The sequence below is a fragment of the Eublepharis macularius genome, chromosome 11 (genome assembly GCF_028583425.1).
Source record: "Eublepharis macularius isolate TG4126 chromosome 11, MPM_Emac_v1.0, whole genome shotgun sequence".
Classification (NCBI taxonomy): Eukaryota; Metazoa; Chordata; class Lepidosauria; order Squamata; family Eublepharidae; genus Eublepharis; species Eublepharis macularius.
In genome coordinates, this window is record NC_072800.1 from 92798467 (window position 1) to 92814567 (window position 16101).

Below are 16101 nucleotides of genomic sequence, written 5' to 3' on the forward strand. Positions count from 1 at the left end.
TCTCTAATGAAGAGACCTCAGATAGGCAGCAGCTGTTAGAAAAGGCTTCCCTTTGCCTGAAACCCTGGAGCGGCATTGCCAGTTGGAGTGGGCAGTAATGGGTCAGTAGTCCAGCTCTGTATAATGCAGCTAAAAATGCTTGCATGATAGCATAGTGCGCATGAATGTGCATTGCGCAGCCTTCATGGAGCACACGTGGAAGATGTTTTAATGCATGCGGGGCACATGCTATGACTGCGCTCATGAGCACGCTGACAGCTGAACAAGGGGATTTCTCTTGAATTCACACCCTCCAATATGATGCATTAGCTAAGGAATAGGGTGGGGTCAAATTTTCAGCATCTGTCCAAGTACTCTGAAGCCCTATGATAGCTTATGCTATCAAAAATTTAGAAATGTCAGAAACAAAAGATAATAATAACATAATAACAACATCCGATTTATATACCGCCCTTCAGGACAACTTAACACCCACTCAGAGCGGTTTACAAAGTATGCCATTATTATCCCCACAACAAAACACCCTGTGAGGTCGGTGGGGCTGAGAGAGCTCTAGAGAGCTGTGACTAGCCCTGTGAAAATGTAGTAAAAATCTTTTTTTAAAAGGCACCATCCAGGTGAAATTAAGCACTTTACTATGCCATCCTAGGAAGAGTTACCCCTTCTAAGTCATTGACTTCAACGGACCCTTAGAAGGGTGTAACTTTGCATAGGATGCACGCTGTTTTGCGCTATTCATTTCAACGGTTAAGTTAACAATGTTTGAGATTGCATGGTTAAGCCCTTGACCAAATCTCTTTCATTGAGGTAAATGGAAATTTGACATGATCATGTGTTAACTTTTTAGTCAGCGCTATGTATTATGCCTGCAATCCTAAGAACGCTTTCCGGGGACTAAGCCCTACTGAATATACGGGTCTTACTTCTGAGTATACCTATTTAAGAATGTTCTCTACTTTAATATTGCATTCTGCAGCAGAACAATGAAAATTATAGGTATCGGATTCCTAAATAACTAATGACCAGCTAAATTTGTCACTTCCTGAATGAACTTAACAATAATCTATACATTTCTGAACAACATGAAAGATTCTAATCAGATTGCAAATGCCCATTTCTATACTTTGCACAAAGAGGTCAGTTCAGTAAATCTAGAGGGGCTCAGAACTTCTTTAACCATTGCTGAATTGAGGACAATTTTCATTTTCTTTTCTATGCCAGTAATATTCTTGCTGTTGTCAGCAGTTTAGAAATACACTCAATGTCATTTTTTATTCAGTTTCTTTGGGGATCAATAAGCACTCTTACTCCTGCCGTTTTAAAAATTATAGTCAATCACCAACATGTGAAATGTTCTGATAGGTGAAAAGGTCTGTTTTGTACATAATAGATTCTCCCCCCCCCCCCAATTTTCAGTGATTAGACAAATACAAGCTTTGTTATTTGGCATCTGAAAAGAGAAATTTAATGTCCCATACTAGATACAGTCCACAATAGTTGAGATTTGCTTAAATTCAGTATTTGGCCAAACACACAATTCAACACTCGACATTAATCAGATTGTGACTTTGTTCCATTTTTCTGGTTCAGCACCACAAGGAAAGATCTTGCAAGCCAGCCCTGATGTTGCTGGCTTCTTCATCCAGATGTTTGCATTTTAAATTATTTAAGAAGCCACTGTAGGAAGGAGACATCAAAGCAAACAGACAGGCGCAGCGATGTCAGCGGCGCGAACCAGCATAATGAGGTGTTGGACAAAGGAATCCACAACTCTGGGTTATGTTGAGAAAGATGAAGGACAGAGATGAATGCTTCTCCCGCGAATAAATTACTCAACCTTTCAAAGGTTATTTCAGAGAGAGTCTGAAAGATGAGACGTGTATGAATATGAAAACGCGCCCTTGCAAACAGGACTTGTGTTGCCTTATAATAGAAGAGACTGATTGCAGAGACACTTCGCCAAAAAGATGATTAATGCGTGTGTGATTTATGCAACTGATCTTGCTTCTTTCAATGCAAGAGAAGGTTTTTCTTCCAGTTGTTTAGAAGGTTAGAAGTTTTGGAAGAGTTAAGATATTCCAGAAGGACTTTTCCAGCAGTGCTGGTTTATTGCAACTTCAGGGGTGGCCCCAGGGCTTTTTTTCTGGGAAAAGAGGTGGTGGGACTCAGTGGGTTGCCAGCACAAGGGGCAACTCTTGGTGGGAGCTGGTGCCCCTGGTACCACATGTGTGTGCACAAAGTGCACACACGCTCCCAGGACCGCACAATGATGTCACTTTGTGTCAGCTGGAACATGAGGGGAGTTTTTAAAAGTTTAAATCACCCTTGGAGGAAATGGTCACATGGCTGATGACCCCACCCCTGATGTCCAGACAGAGGGGAGTTTAGATGCATCTGACAAAGAGAGCTGTGGTTCTTGAAAGCTTATGCTACAGTAAAGTTGGTTAGTCTTAAAGGTGCTACTGGACTCTTTACTATTTTGCTTTCTTACTAAGACTCAAAGTGTGAGATTAGCACAGTCAATATCAAGGAGATTTCAATAAACAATGCCATATAGAGTAAATAAATGCAAGTTTACAAAGACCTCCTGTTATGCAAAGCTATGCCATTAAGCATCCCAGATTTGTAACCATCTGACACACACCTCTGCCCCATACAGGTGTCCAAAAGCACATACATTCCTTGGGCGTAGAGGTAAGCAGAATCATGCCTGTACAAATATAGGGCTGATTCAGCAGGTTGCTTGGAGATCTGGGGGCAGAACAAGGAGGGCCAATTCCTGCCCCTTCCACTATTCTGCACTCCGAAAGCCTGCCCAGAGATGGGGTGACTTTCACACCTGCTTGCAGAATTTTATAACTGTGCTGCACTCGGTGTAGGTCTTCAAAGCAGCAAGAGAGAAAAGGGTAGCGACCGAATAACCCCACAGCCATCAAGATTCACAGCATGAGAAAATTCAAAACATACGCTCTCCAATATATTTATGCAATTTCAGCAGCAACAGATTGAGATGACAGATTAAGGGATCTTAAACCTCTGGAAGGCCCAAATGTATTGGTTTGCATCGCGTCCAAAACAAAAGGGCAAGAACTTTGACATCTTTCAGGCATTTGTAGTATAGGCCCAGGTGCATTTCAGTCATAAAATAAACAGAGGTCTCCGGATACCTTAAATGCTAAAATTTTATTCCAGCAAGATAGTTTTGGGTGGGTAGCCCAAAACTAATAAAAGAGCAAGATTCAGACGAAGTATCACCTTAATGACCAACTAGATTTCCAGGGTCTGAGCTTTCGAGAGGCAAAAAACCTCTTTGTATTCTGCCTCCCTTCTTCGCAACACCCTTCCCGCTTTCAGGGCTCAGGGATCTCCATTCCTGCTTCGTTTCAGGCACGTACGTGTATTGGTCTGTAGCAAAAACAAATCAGCTGAGTAGTTGGGTTAGAACGGGTTGGAAATTGCTGAGCAGTCGGGTTAGAACGGATAAAAGGAAGTACTTCTTCACCCAAAGGGTGATTAACACATGGAATTCACTGCCTCAGGAAGTGGTGGCAGCTTCAAGCACAGACAGCTTCAAGAGGGGATTGGATAAACATATGGAGCAGAGGTCCATCCGTGGCTCTTAGCCACAAGGTGCAGATGGAGCTCTCTGCCTAGGGCAGTGAGGCTCTGTATTCTTGGTGTTTGGGGGGGCAATCAGTGGGAGGGCTTCTAGTGTCCCTTCCCCACTGGCAGACCCTCTGAGGACACCTGGGTTTTTGGCCACTGTGTGACACAGAGTGTTGGACTGGAGGGGCTGTTTGCCTGATCCAACATGGCTTCTCTTATGTTCTTACATTCTTAAAAGAGCACGATATGGGTTCAGTAGCACCTTAAAGACCCAAATAAATTCCCAGTGTGTGGGCTTTTGAGAGTTAAAACTCTTCTCATTGCATCTTTGCATTCTGCCTTCCTTCTTTGCAATACTCTTCCTACTGTCTCTATTCTTACTCCGTTTCAGGTGGGTAGCCCTATTATTGGCATATAGTAGAAAAGCAATATTTGGGTCCAGTAGCGCCTTAAAGACCAACTAGATTTCCAGGGCATGAGCTTCAAGAGTCAAAGCTCTCCTTATCTGATGCGGATTGTATTCCCCTCCTGGTATCTGACAAAGGGAGCTTTGACCCTCGAAAGCTCATACCTTGGAAATCCCGTTGGTCTTTAAAGTGCTACTGGATCCGAATTTTATTTTAGCAGACGCTTTTGCGGAATGGAACCCTCTTCTTCCAATGCTACGAGGGGATAGCAGCTGAACAAGATCCAGATGAGTTAGCCGTGTTAGTCTGTAGTTGCAAAATAGTAAAATGTGCAGTAGCCTCTTTTAAGAGTAACCAACTTTATTGCGGCATAAGCTTTTGAGAACCACAGGTCTCTTTGTCAGATGCATAATACAGATGATGAAGAGAGCGGTGGTTCTTGAAAGCTTATGTCTCAATAAAGTTGGTTAGTCTTAAAGGTGCTACTGGACTCTTTACCATCTGAACAAGGGAGCTCTAGTCAATGAAAGCTTTCATGGGAATTTAAGGTTCCCCAAGACCCTAGTTTATTTTTGCTGCAGTCACCTAACATGGCAGCCCCTCTGGTTTCAGGAATTTACAACTATTATAGTATGTCACACAGGTTTTTCTTTTTGTTTATCGGCACTGTTTTCAATCTGTAAGCCTACTCCTCCTGATACATTGTTTACTTAATATTTTATGCAGTTTGATTTAAACATTTGTTCTGTCGTCTGCCCTGAAAGAAAGGCAAGCCTTAAAGGTAGTAAACAAAAATAAAATATTTGGAACACACGAGTCTCCCAGGACATCTTAATATTTCCGGTGCGGTAGCGCTGTTAGTCTGTTGTTGCAGTAGAACAAAACAGGAGAACTTGTGGCACTTTATAGACTCACAAGTTTTGCGTCTAGTCTAGGCTTTCATGGATACAAACAATCCCACTTGCTATGCTTATCTGATTAAGATCTCCCACCCCCGGGCTGTCTCAGTATCTATGCTGAGTGCATAGATTGTTCTTGGTTTTCACTGAAATGTGGATTAAAGTAGATCTATGGGTTCTGTTAGAGAAGCAAAGCACAGCTCTTAAAACAAAGGAAGAAGAGCGGACAGTCAAGTTTAACTTAAGGTCGAAAGTTGATAGCCTTACATAGTATGGGGCTGGTTCCTCTTCTTCCTGCTTTTATTTTTGTTCCATGTAAGTTACTGTGCATCTTTAGCAATCAAAGGGAGCCTTGTGGCACCTTAATCCCTAATGTCACACACGTTAATTAACTCATACCCACTGGAAAGTCTGCCGGGAAGATGGAAAGTCTTTAAGGTACCACAAGACCTCATTCATTCATTCATTTCATTTATAGTCCGCCTTTCTCACTGAGACTCAAGGCAGATTACATAGTGTGAGATTAGTACAATCAGTATCAAGTACATTTCAGTACAGCGTCAAGGACATTTCCATAAACAACAGGATTTTACAAAGACGTAGCATTAGCAAGGATCCAATGCAAAGCTGAAGAATTTCTGAATCAGTTCTAGGACTGACATTACACAACATGAAGCATGGTAGGATATAGGAGTACATATTCAAAGCAACAGATAATATGCAAGGCAACGTAGCGGTGAAGCCTATGGTCCGTAACTCATTAGCGACGCATCTGAGGCCCCCTCCCCACAATATAGCCCTCCTATCTGAATAAAAAGCCTTTTTGAATCATTTGGTTTTGCATTGTTTGTGGAAAGCCAGGAGAGTGGGGGCTCTCCCGATCTCCTCAGGCAGGCCGTTCCCCAGGGTAGGGGCCACCACAGAGAAAGCCCATGTGCGGGCTGCTGTTGATTTCACCCATGTGCAGGCTGGCACCTGCAGGAGACCCTGTTCGGATGAGCGAAGCTGCTGTGGAGGGAGGTAGTCCTGTAGGTATGCTGGGCTAAGGCCATGAAGAGCTTTGTATGTAATAACCAATACCTTGAATTGAGCACAGCTTGGCTCTCCATTACAGCTGCAAGGCTAGGATGCCTACATTTCCCATCAAAACTTGAGGGAAGCTGACAAGTGTCCAACCTGTGTCAGGCATCACTTGTAGCTTGGCTAGGATGTAGGATGGGAGTGATGTTCATGCTCCTGCTCGCTTCTGCTAACAGTTGAGCTGCAGCATTTTGCATCAATTGGAGCCTCCTAGTTAACTTAGACGGGAGACCAATGTATAGTGCATTGCAATAGTCAAGTTTTTTTTTACTGCAACAAGACTGAAATACCAAGCATGTCTATTCAGAACCCACCTTTGTCTACTCAGCAGGGCTTACTCTAAGGAAAGGCTTCATAGGGTTGCATTATAACACAACAACCTCTGTGGAATTATGCATATTTAAGTCAAGGCTAGCTTCCCCACCTGACTGCTTAATTCATCCGTTTTTTAAGTACATATTGAAATTCTCAACAAATTGTTTTTCATGGACTTTCATGGACTTTCTGTACGCAAAAGAGGTCAGAGCTGATGATCTGTGGATCTGAAAATTAGAGTTATGAGGTTGGCAATAAATGATAGGCTGAAGTATGGGGGATAAAAATGCAGATACCTTCGCAGTAAAGTCGAAGTTATATGTTTAGTTTAGATATGGGTAATACGGAAGAGTTATTGATTAAGTAACGAGCTTAAAGAAATTCTGTAAAATGTCCAGATGGTATGTCTCCCTCTATGTTTTCATGTATTCGTTTGTTTTTTGTTTCTATGTTTTTGTTTCTCTATGTGAACTTTTGTTTGTCGTTTGTTGCAATAAAAAAAAATTGCTTTTCAGAGATACTAAAGTGTGAATTAACACAAAAGCTACAGAAAGGTGAGTGGCTGATACATTAAGCATGGTAGTTGAGGGAGAAATAGGAAGTCCCTGGTTCAAATGCTACCTCTACCACCAACTTCTTTGTGAGGCCTTAGGTAAGCTGCCCTCTCTAAGCCCCAGGACCACTCTGCAATGTCGTAAAGATGACGACAAGGTTGTACAAAGCATTTTAAATGCTAAAAGTATTGCCTAAATCAGGGGTCGGCAAATTGCGGCCCGCGGGCCACATGCGGCCCGCTACAGAGTTTTTTGTGGCCCGCCAAGACAGTCAGAAAAATCCGCCTTGAACCGAGCTATAGATGATATGAAATTAGCACAATAAATAAATTGAATAAAACTACCACTATTTTATTTAATTTATATTTATTGATTTTTATGATACCATATATACCTTTTCTGAAATGCAAAGTTAACTAATGAATGCAATCATTTTAAAAGGTGCGGCCCTCCGCTAACCTCCGCTCCCACAAAGTGGCCCCCGAGCCAAAACAATTGCCCACCCCTGGCCTAAATGCTATGATGTTCACCGTTGTGGGCATGATCTTATCAATTTTACACTCATACCAAGGCTCGGCTTGTGGCCTTAACCCAAAGGGACTGTTTTCTGAATAAATGTGCTGTAGCCCAACCCTAGGAGGGTTTCCTCCACGCAATTCCCAGAATTCCACAGGGCTTTCTCTCAAGTAAGTGGGCACAGGACTACAGCCTTATTCCAAAAAAAGAGGTTCCGGTTCAGCAAAGCCAATGGAACTGTCAGTTTTTGGGTAAGCTCCAACAATGCAGTCCTAAACAGATTTATGCCCACTGAAGTCAATGATCTTAGCAAGGTGCAGGTCTCTTTAGGACTGTAGTGTAACTGCCTTACATATCAGTTACACTGCAATCCTAAACAGAATTACTCCAGTCTAAGCCCACTGATTTCAATTGGCTTAGACTGGAGCAACTTGGCTAAGGATTGCACAGTTTGTGACCTCTAGCTATCCTGCGCTGTTTGCAATCAGGGTAGCTAAATGGTTTACAGTATTTACTCCAATGCAAGGCTAGGCCTCCCCCCCAGGTATGTCATAAAAAAGGAGTCGTCTTACATTTGCATACAAGTTACAGTTATGGCCAGTAAACTGGGAGGGGGGGGGAGGTACATGTTGCATTCAAGGTCACCTTCCGTTCAAACAATATGATAATTTCTCCCTCCTCTAGTCTTTATTGTCAGTTCATTGTTAATGTTATGTGCTCCAAGGGAGGGACTGCTGTTCCGGAATAACTATTCTGGAATACAGGTATAATTGCATGTGAGCACCTATAGCCATGCCTCCTCAGAAACAAGTGGTGGTGCAGTGATCAACAAGGCCATACAGTTTGCATGTTGGTTCGAACTCCCTCCCAAGTAAAGGGTATGAAAGTAAACCCCCATTCGGTTACCTGAGACTGACTTCCTAGTAAATGCTGGTCCACCAAGAGAGCTTCACTCATTGCAGCAGGGCCTTCTGCAGGTGCCCCTTTGCACAGGGGCAAAATCAACAGCTGCCCATATACGTGCCATCTCTGTGGTGGCCTTGTGGAACAGCCTGCCTGAAGAGATCAGTAAAGCTCCCAATCTCCTGGCTTTCCACAAATTATGCAAAACGGGATTATTCAGGAGGGCTTTCTGCTCAGACGGGCGAGCCGCACTGTTAGAAAGCTACTTGGGTCAAGGTTTAAGGTTGAATTGCCAGCTCCAGGTTGGGAAACTCCTGGAGATTTAGGGAACGGAGCCCGGAAAGGGTGGGATTTGGGTAGGGGAGGGATCCCAGCAGTGTCGAATGCCATAGAGTCCACTCTCAAAGCAGCCATTTTCTCCCGAGGAACTGATCTCTATGGCCTGGAGATCAGTTGTAATTCTGGGATTTCTGGGGTCCTATCATAGCATTAGAGGAGGGAGGAATTACCTTGTTCAACTGACATTGTAGACTGCTGCTGTTTGGGGAGGCTCTTGACAAAGCACATCGGAAATAGGAGAGTAGCTGTTGATCTCTTCACAGCGTGGGGATTTTTCCTGGTGGAATTGGGGGTCCCTTCCTGACCACTCCCCTCCAGGAATTGGGAAATCATCTGTGCTGGAACCACCTAAGCAAAGAACAATCTCCATTACAGCTGCAAGACCAGGATGCCTACATTTCCCATCAAAACTTGAGGGAAGCAGACAAGTGTCCAACCTGTGTCAGGCGTCACTTGTAGCTTGGCTATCAGAATTACATCGGATTTATTTATTTAATCGTATTTATATTCCGCCCTCCCTGCAAGCAGGCTCAGGGCGGAAGCAGGATGAATCCAGGAACTTTTGGGGACTCTCATCCTTTGGCAGTTTGTTCATCTGATTGTAAATGTTTCTACTTTCACTCAGGGCTCATTTCAAGGGGGAACGCACCAGAATACAGTTCTGGCAGTTTCCCAAAGAGGTCACATGTCAGGTGGCCCTGCCCACCTGAGTCTCGGCCATTTGGGGCCCATTTCAGCCTGGATTGGGGCCAAAACGGCCGGATCAGGCCTCTGATGGGTGGTGGATCACTCTCCCACTCAGCAGCGGCCCCATCCTGACCATTTTGGGTCCCTTTTCGGCCATTTTCAGCCCCTTTTTGCCATTTTGGACCCAATTTCAGCCCTGAATGGCCAGGATTGGGTCCAAAACTCCAGGCTAGGTGATGTCAGGGGGTGTGGCATATGCAAATCAGTTATGCTAATAATACACTTCCAGTGATGGCAAGGGGCGTGGCATATGCTAGTGAGTTATGCTAATGAGTTCCTCCAGCTCTTTTTCTACAAAATGACCCCTGCTTTCACTGTTATGGTTTGTTAGTGGATGTGAACGAATAACGGTCATCTATGGAAAACATTAGCATTTTTGGAATGAATATAATTTGTAATTTAACAGAATTGCTGTGCTATTGTGCTCTTTACAATTTTGAAATTCTTTACCAGGTTGTTGTAACCACGGCAGGTTCTTTTTTTTTCTACCTGGAGGCTGGCAACTATTTAGGGACTGGTCTATACAAGTTTCTATAGCTCCTAATGTCTGCTGCTAGAAGCAGGATCCTACTATGTAATCCTTGCATTATTTAAGGCCTCCTGTGAATACTTATGCTTTGGTTCAGTTGTTTTCAAATTTTTGGCTGTTTATTGGATGTCCCATTCAGTTCACTGTATTGACTTACTCTGTACAATCTAACTCCAGGGCCAGTGACAAATGTTGTAAATAATTAAATAAATCTGTGCAATCGCCTTTTAGGAAGATGCACACCTCTCCAAATGGTTTACTCTCGAGCAAGGCAATGAGTAAAATTTTCTCCAGTCCACAGCTGGGCTTGCCGGTCCTGACCTGATTCGCCAATCCACCCGCCCGTACCTCAATTTTTTTTTTACTTGCCGAGTAAACAGCTCTACAAGCAATCCTAAACTGGACTACTCAGAACCCACGGCAGGCCTAGTCAACAGGGCTTACTCCCAGGAAAGTGTTTTTAGGATTGCACCATTAGAACGAAAGGCGGGAATTTCATTCCTGTTAGTAAATAAGGCTGCGACTCAGGCAACTTCACTCGGAAGCAAATCCCATTTCAGCGAGGGCTTACTCCCGAGTAGACCCGTTTCAACCTATCCCAATTCATGAACAGTGCAATCCTATGAAAAGCGACACTCGTCTAACACCCGTCATTTCAATGGCCTTAGACTAGAGGAACTCTGAACAGGATTGCACGGGCTATCAGCCCTCTTCCAGACTTACTTACGAGTAAGGCACCACCAGGAGACAGTCTAAGCCCATTGATATCAACGGCTTTAGAGTCGTGTTACTCTTAGGATTGTACTGAAAGCGTAAAGACGCTTTGGGAGCAGGATGGCAGCACGAAGCCGGTGCTAATGGCCCTACTCTAGAGTAAGAGCCCGAAGTAGGGTCCGGACTAGCTGCGGCATAAAACCACTTTGGGAGCGGGATTGCTGCGCGCCCCTACTCTAGAGTAAGAGTCCGAAGTAAACTCCGGCTTAGCTGCGGCATAAAGGCGCTTTGGGAGCAGGATGGCCGCGCGCCGCCGGTGCCAATGGCCCTACTCTAGAGTAAGAGTCCAAAGTAAACTCCGGCTTAGCTTCGGCGTAGAGGCGCTTCGGGAGCGGGATGGCCGCGCGCCGCCGGTGCCAATGGCCCTACTCTAGAGTAAGAGTCCAAAGTAAACTCCGGCTTAGCTGCGGCGTAGAGGCGCGTCGGGAGCGGGATGGCCGCGCGCCGCCGGTGCCCGCGGCCCCCCTCCGGAGCAAGCGCGCGGCTCGGGGCCGGCGGGGCGCTGGGGCGAGGCGCGCGGGGCGGGTCCCACCTGCCGGGCGGCCTCCCGCTCCTCCTCCTCCGCGGGGCCGGGCCGGGCCGCGAATCAGGTGCCGGAGCGGGCGGAGGCGTAGCAGCAGCAGCCGCCGCGGCCCCAGCATGGCGGAGGAAGGCGGCGGCGCAGCCCGGAGCAGCCCGGCGCGCTCCCGGCACTAGCAGCCCGGCCGCCGCGCCTGGCCTGGCCTGGCCTGGCCGCCCCATGGAGCCGGGCGCAGCGGCGGCAGCAGCGGGAGGAGCCGCCCCCGCCTGAGCCGCCCCCGGAGGGAGGCCGGCGGGCGGGCGGGCGCGCAGGCAGGATGGCTTCCAAGGAGCGGCTCTACGAGCTGTGGATGCTCTACTTCGCCAAGGTACGGGCGCCGCGGCTGGCGGGGGGGGGGTCGCGCTTCGCCCCGCCCGCCTTTCTCCCTCGCCCTCCAGGCATCGGCGCGCCCCCGCGGCTGGAGGCACCTGCCGCCCCCCCCCCCGCCATTGTCCCTTCTGCGCGCCCCCCCGCCCCTGACTCCGCCCCTTGTTTTGCCCCCCTTTTCTGCTTTCCTCGCTCCTTGCTCCCCCCTTTTCTTGGGGGACCAACTTCTTTGTTCGGGGAGCCGCCTGCGCCCTCCCTGGCTTCCTAAGCAGCTCACCTGTCCTTGCGCGTCCACCTGGATCGGAGTCCTCCTGGCACCTGAGAGTCCAGCAAGGTTTCCAGGGGAGAAGCTTTGGCGAGTCAGAGCTCCAGACACTTTGAAAACCTCCTTGGACTCTCAGGTGCCGCCGGACTCCAGTCCTGCTGTTCTACTGCAGACCAACACGGCTGCCCACCTGTCCCAGGTTCTCCACCTGGATCAGAGTCCGGGCACCTGAAAGGCCAGCAGGCTTTTCAGAGTAGAAGCTTTCAGGAGTTGGAGTTCCCTTCTTCGGACACCTCGAAAACCTCTTTGAGCTCCATGTTGCCGCTGGACTCCAATCCTGCTGTCCTCCTTCAGACCAACACGGCTGCCCACCTGTCCCGGGTTCTCCACCTGGCACCCTCCAGATTTGGGCACCTGAGCTCCCCTTCTCTGGCTTTCTTTCTCCCTTTCTCCCAAATGGGGAGCAGCTAAAAATCTTTCCCATCCCCTGCGCTTTGTGATCGTGGAGTGGCTGGGAACCTAACCTGGGGGCTGCCAAATTGGGGGGGGGGGTGTCTTGACCCTGCCCACTGGAGGGTATTCCTTGACCCTTCTTACAGAATCCCTCTTGGCCCTTTCTCTTAGCAGCACAGGCTGGCTGGCAACCCTTCTATTTTCTTGTCTGTGTTTTCCACACAACTGCCTTGTCAGGTAGGCCAGGTGGAGGCTTCTTGACTGGCTCCCTCAATGAGTTGCTTGGCTGCATGGGGGCTGGATCCTTGTCCACCCAGTCTGACACTAACCGCTACATCACAGCAGCGACTCACTTCTCAGAGTAGTAAAAAGTCCAGTAGCACCTTTAAGACTAACCCACGTTATTGTAGCATAAGCGTTTGAGAACCACAGCTCTCTTCGTCAGATGCATCTGACAAAGAGAGCTGTGGTTCTCAATAGCTTATGCTACAATAACGTGGGTTAGTCTTAAAGGTGCTACTAGACTCTTTACAATTTGCAACTACGGACTAACGTGGCTAACTCCTCTGGACCTTCTTCTCAGAGGTCTCTTTTGGAAGGGGGTTGCAGTAAAGTACAAAGGGCACCTGTGGTTTTATTGCAACTGTTGTGAACTGGAGCCCGCATGGAGATGCATCCTTGCTCAGCCAGTCCTTGTCACTTTCTATGGCATCTCCATGCTGAGATCCCCGCCCCCCCCCCCCACCTCCCTGGGGCACCGGCAGGTTCCCCTTCTATCCACTCCTGTGCGTGCCAAGGGCCTCTTGTCTATTCCTAAAAATACTTTCACGTGGACAGCCATGTTAGTCTGCAGTGGATGAGCAAGGTTCGGGTCCAGTAGCACCTTAAAGATGAACAAGAGTTTCAAGCTTAGATGTTTCTGTTCTGGAAACTCTTGTTGGTATTTAAGGCGCTACTGGACCCAAACTTTGCTTATCTGTTTCTGACCTGCTCCTTCCCCCTGGAACCTTCTGCCTCATGTTTCCACCCTGTTGTCATCTGGGATAACCAGAACGCCTCCTTTCTGCTCCCCTCCTTTCCTGGCCACGCACCATAATTTTAACGTTACATTATTTTATATTTCTCTCCTGGTTTACAGATCTGTGCAGCCATCTGTTACCACCTCTTACGCGCGCACACATGCACGCCCCTTTCTAGGAGCCCCTGAAATCCCTTTTTTCTCCTTCCCCCATCCTTTGTACCGCCTGACTTTGGGGGGGGGGTCCCCCTAGGGTGGGGAGGATCGCTTTGAACAACTGCTTTTCCACTGATGGAGGCTTTCGTGGAAATAGAGGGAGGGGTATAAAAATATATTTGTATTCTGTGCGCGCACAGGAAGGAACCTCACTCCTCTGAACTTTGAGGTTCAAGGCAAAAAAACTTAGTGTAGATAGAGTGATAGATTTAATAACCATAAATTGAGTTATCCCCCTTTGTTAACGTTTTATGGCTGCTTATTGCTTATTCCGTTCCATCGTTTTCATATCTCGTGTGTAATGTTGAAGCTGCTTCAAGTGGGTGGGTCTGGTTGGGAGCATGGCGTATCAGTTTTTTTTTTAAATAAATAAATGATGGCTTCCAGTAGGAAACAGAGAGATCTCATTTCCACCAGTCTGCAATAAGGAAAGCAAGCTGAGCCTTGTGGTTCTGTGTTTGTGTGCGCGTGTCATGGATCAGGGGCTGGGCTCGATGTCCTTGGGGGTCCCTCCTCTCCCAGGGTTCTGTCTTGCAATCCAGTGAGTCACCTGCCCAATTCTGGTAGGGGGTGGGGGGGTAGAGTAGGCTTCTAATCTGGTTCTTCCTCCTTCCCACCCCGTTCAATGTGAAGCCCGCAGCTGCTTGATTTCCTGGGTCCACTTTCTGTTTGCATTTTGGCTGGCGGTTTTATGGGGCTTTGTTCTCCCTGCCCTTGTTCCTGGTGGAAGAAAAGCTGGGGAAAGGGTGGCAGGTGCGGCTGGCTGGCTGGCACGTAAAGAGGTGCGGGTTTGATTCTCCTTGGAGAGGTTTTGGAGTGGGTCAAAGAAGGCGGGGCTGTCTCTAGGAAATCCTGCCTCGAGTTTCAGCAGCTACAAAGCGGCTGTTCCCCAGGAGGGTCCCTGTAGGTTTTGCAGAAGAGAGAAATAGTTTGAAATTTATCAAGCAGAATTTTTTGTTAGCAGGGTAGTTCTGATAGATAAATTTAAAGAGCTATTGGCTCTTGTTGAACTGACAACGCTGATTCCGCACACGTTGGCTAATAAACTTTCAATGCACTTTATCAATCGTTTGAGGTGGATTTTTTGTTCCGCACACAAAATATCCGTTCCAAATGATCTATAAAGAGGATTGGAAGTGCGTTATCCAACATGTGCAGAATCAGCCAAAGTTAATGCAGAGGAGTTAGCCGTGTTAGTCTGTTGTAGCAAAATAGTAAAGAGTCCAGTAGCACCTTTAAGACTAACCAACTTTATTGTAGCATAAGCTTTCGAGAGGCACAGCTCTCTGTGCATCTGATGAAGAGAGCTGTGGCTCTTGAAAGCTTATGCTACAATAAAGTTGATTAGTCTTAAAAGTGAGTGCAGTATTTACTCCAGTGCAAGGCTAGGGTTTTTTCACAGGTATGCCATAAGAAAAGAGAGGGTCATTTTACATTTGCATGCAAGTTAACGTTGGGTCCAATAATAATTTTTGGTGCCTGTGTGTAACATTCCAAAGGGGTTGTCTTACAACAAGAGTCATTTTCCTTTTGGGTGAATACAGTAATAAAAGACAGGGAAGGGAAACATATAGACGACGATGTTTTGCTAAACTTTTATCTCTGCCTTTTGGAATAGATGCATTCCTTGATTGCTCCCATTGATTCTTGTGCGTTCTTAAAGGTAAAACTCAAAAAAGAATCTTGAGGGACTTGCCAGATGGACAGATTTATTGTGGCAGAAGCCCGCTTTGTCAGATGCATGCAGTACATGGGTTAGCACTGGGCTGCCAGCTCTGCGCTGAGGAACTCTGTGTTGACAGCCAGCATGGTGTAGTGGTTAGGCTGGATTGAGAACCAGATTAGAATCCTCGCTCTGACATGGAAGCTTGCTGGTGACTTTGGGACACTCGCACATACTCAGCCTAACCTACCTCACAGGGTTGTTGTGTGGATAAAATAGAGATTATTATGCAAGCCACCTTGGGTCCCTATTGGGGAAAAAAGGTAGATTATAAATAAAATAAAAATACATTTCTTGGAGGCTTGGAGTGGTGGAGCCTGGAGAGGGCAGGGGAAGGAGGTCATTGGGGCATAATGCCATACAGTCTGCACTCCAAAACAGCTATTTTCTCCAGGGGAGCTAATTTGGAGACCAATTGTAATTCCGGAGATTTCCACATCCCGCTTGGTGGGTTGGTAACCCTGTTTAGCAGGTATGCATACATGAGCGCAGAGAGGGAAATGTGGTAAACAGCGGGGTCAAAAGGCAAGGAAATGCAAAAAGTGCAGTCTGAGACTTCTACACAAGGCTAACTTAGATAAGTGCAGGGAGAGTTCGTAGCAAAAACCGCGGTTGCCAATAAGGCTGTGTTGATAGGGTTAAACAAATGGCACGTGTGGTATAGCGTGTGTGATTTTTATTGTTGGCTAATGAGATATTGTTAATTTTATTTATGTCATTTATAGTTTGCCTTTCTCACTGAGACTCAAGGTGGATTATATAGTGTGAGATTAGTACAGTCAATATCAAGGACATTTCCATAAACAATGCCATAAGGTAAATAAATGTAAGTTGACAAAGACCAGGGCTTTTTTTCAGCTGGAACGTGGTG

At 46.6% G+C, this 16101-nt stretch overlaps 1 protein-coding gene and 1 long non-coding RNA gene across 3 annotated transcripts in view; one reads left to right on the forward strand and one right to left on the reverse strand.

Annotated features, from left to right (window-relative positions):
- Nucleotides 1–3226: 3226 nt before the first annotated feature.
- LOC129337294 (uncharacterized) lies at nucleotides 3227–11885 on the reverse strand. Of its 2 annotated transcripts, none has more exons than XR_008597809.1 (3): nucleotides 11833–11885; nucleotides 8790–8967; nucleotides 3227–3405 (listed from the first exon to the last, which is right to left on the reverse strand). It is a non-coding gene; the product is annotated as an uncharacterized LOC129337294 (long non-coding RNA). The 2 variants fall into 2 exon arrangements; XR_008597810.1 differs by lacking the exon at nucleotides 11833–11885 and adding an exon at nucleotides 11202–11279.
- The window catches only part of NBEAL2 (neurobeachin like 2), a 206444-nt gene continuing 201796 nt past the window's right edge, over nucleotides 11454–16101 (forward strand). The window contains exon 1 of the mRNA XM_054990898.1: nucleotides 11454–11556. Within this exon, the coding sequence (XP_054846873.1) occupies nucleotides 11506–11556 (51 nt within the window). The 5' untranslated portion in view covers nucleotides 11454–11505. The remainder of the gene's footprint in view (nucleotides 11557–16101) is intronic.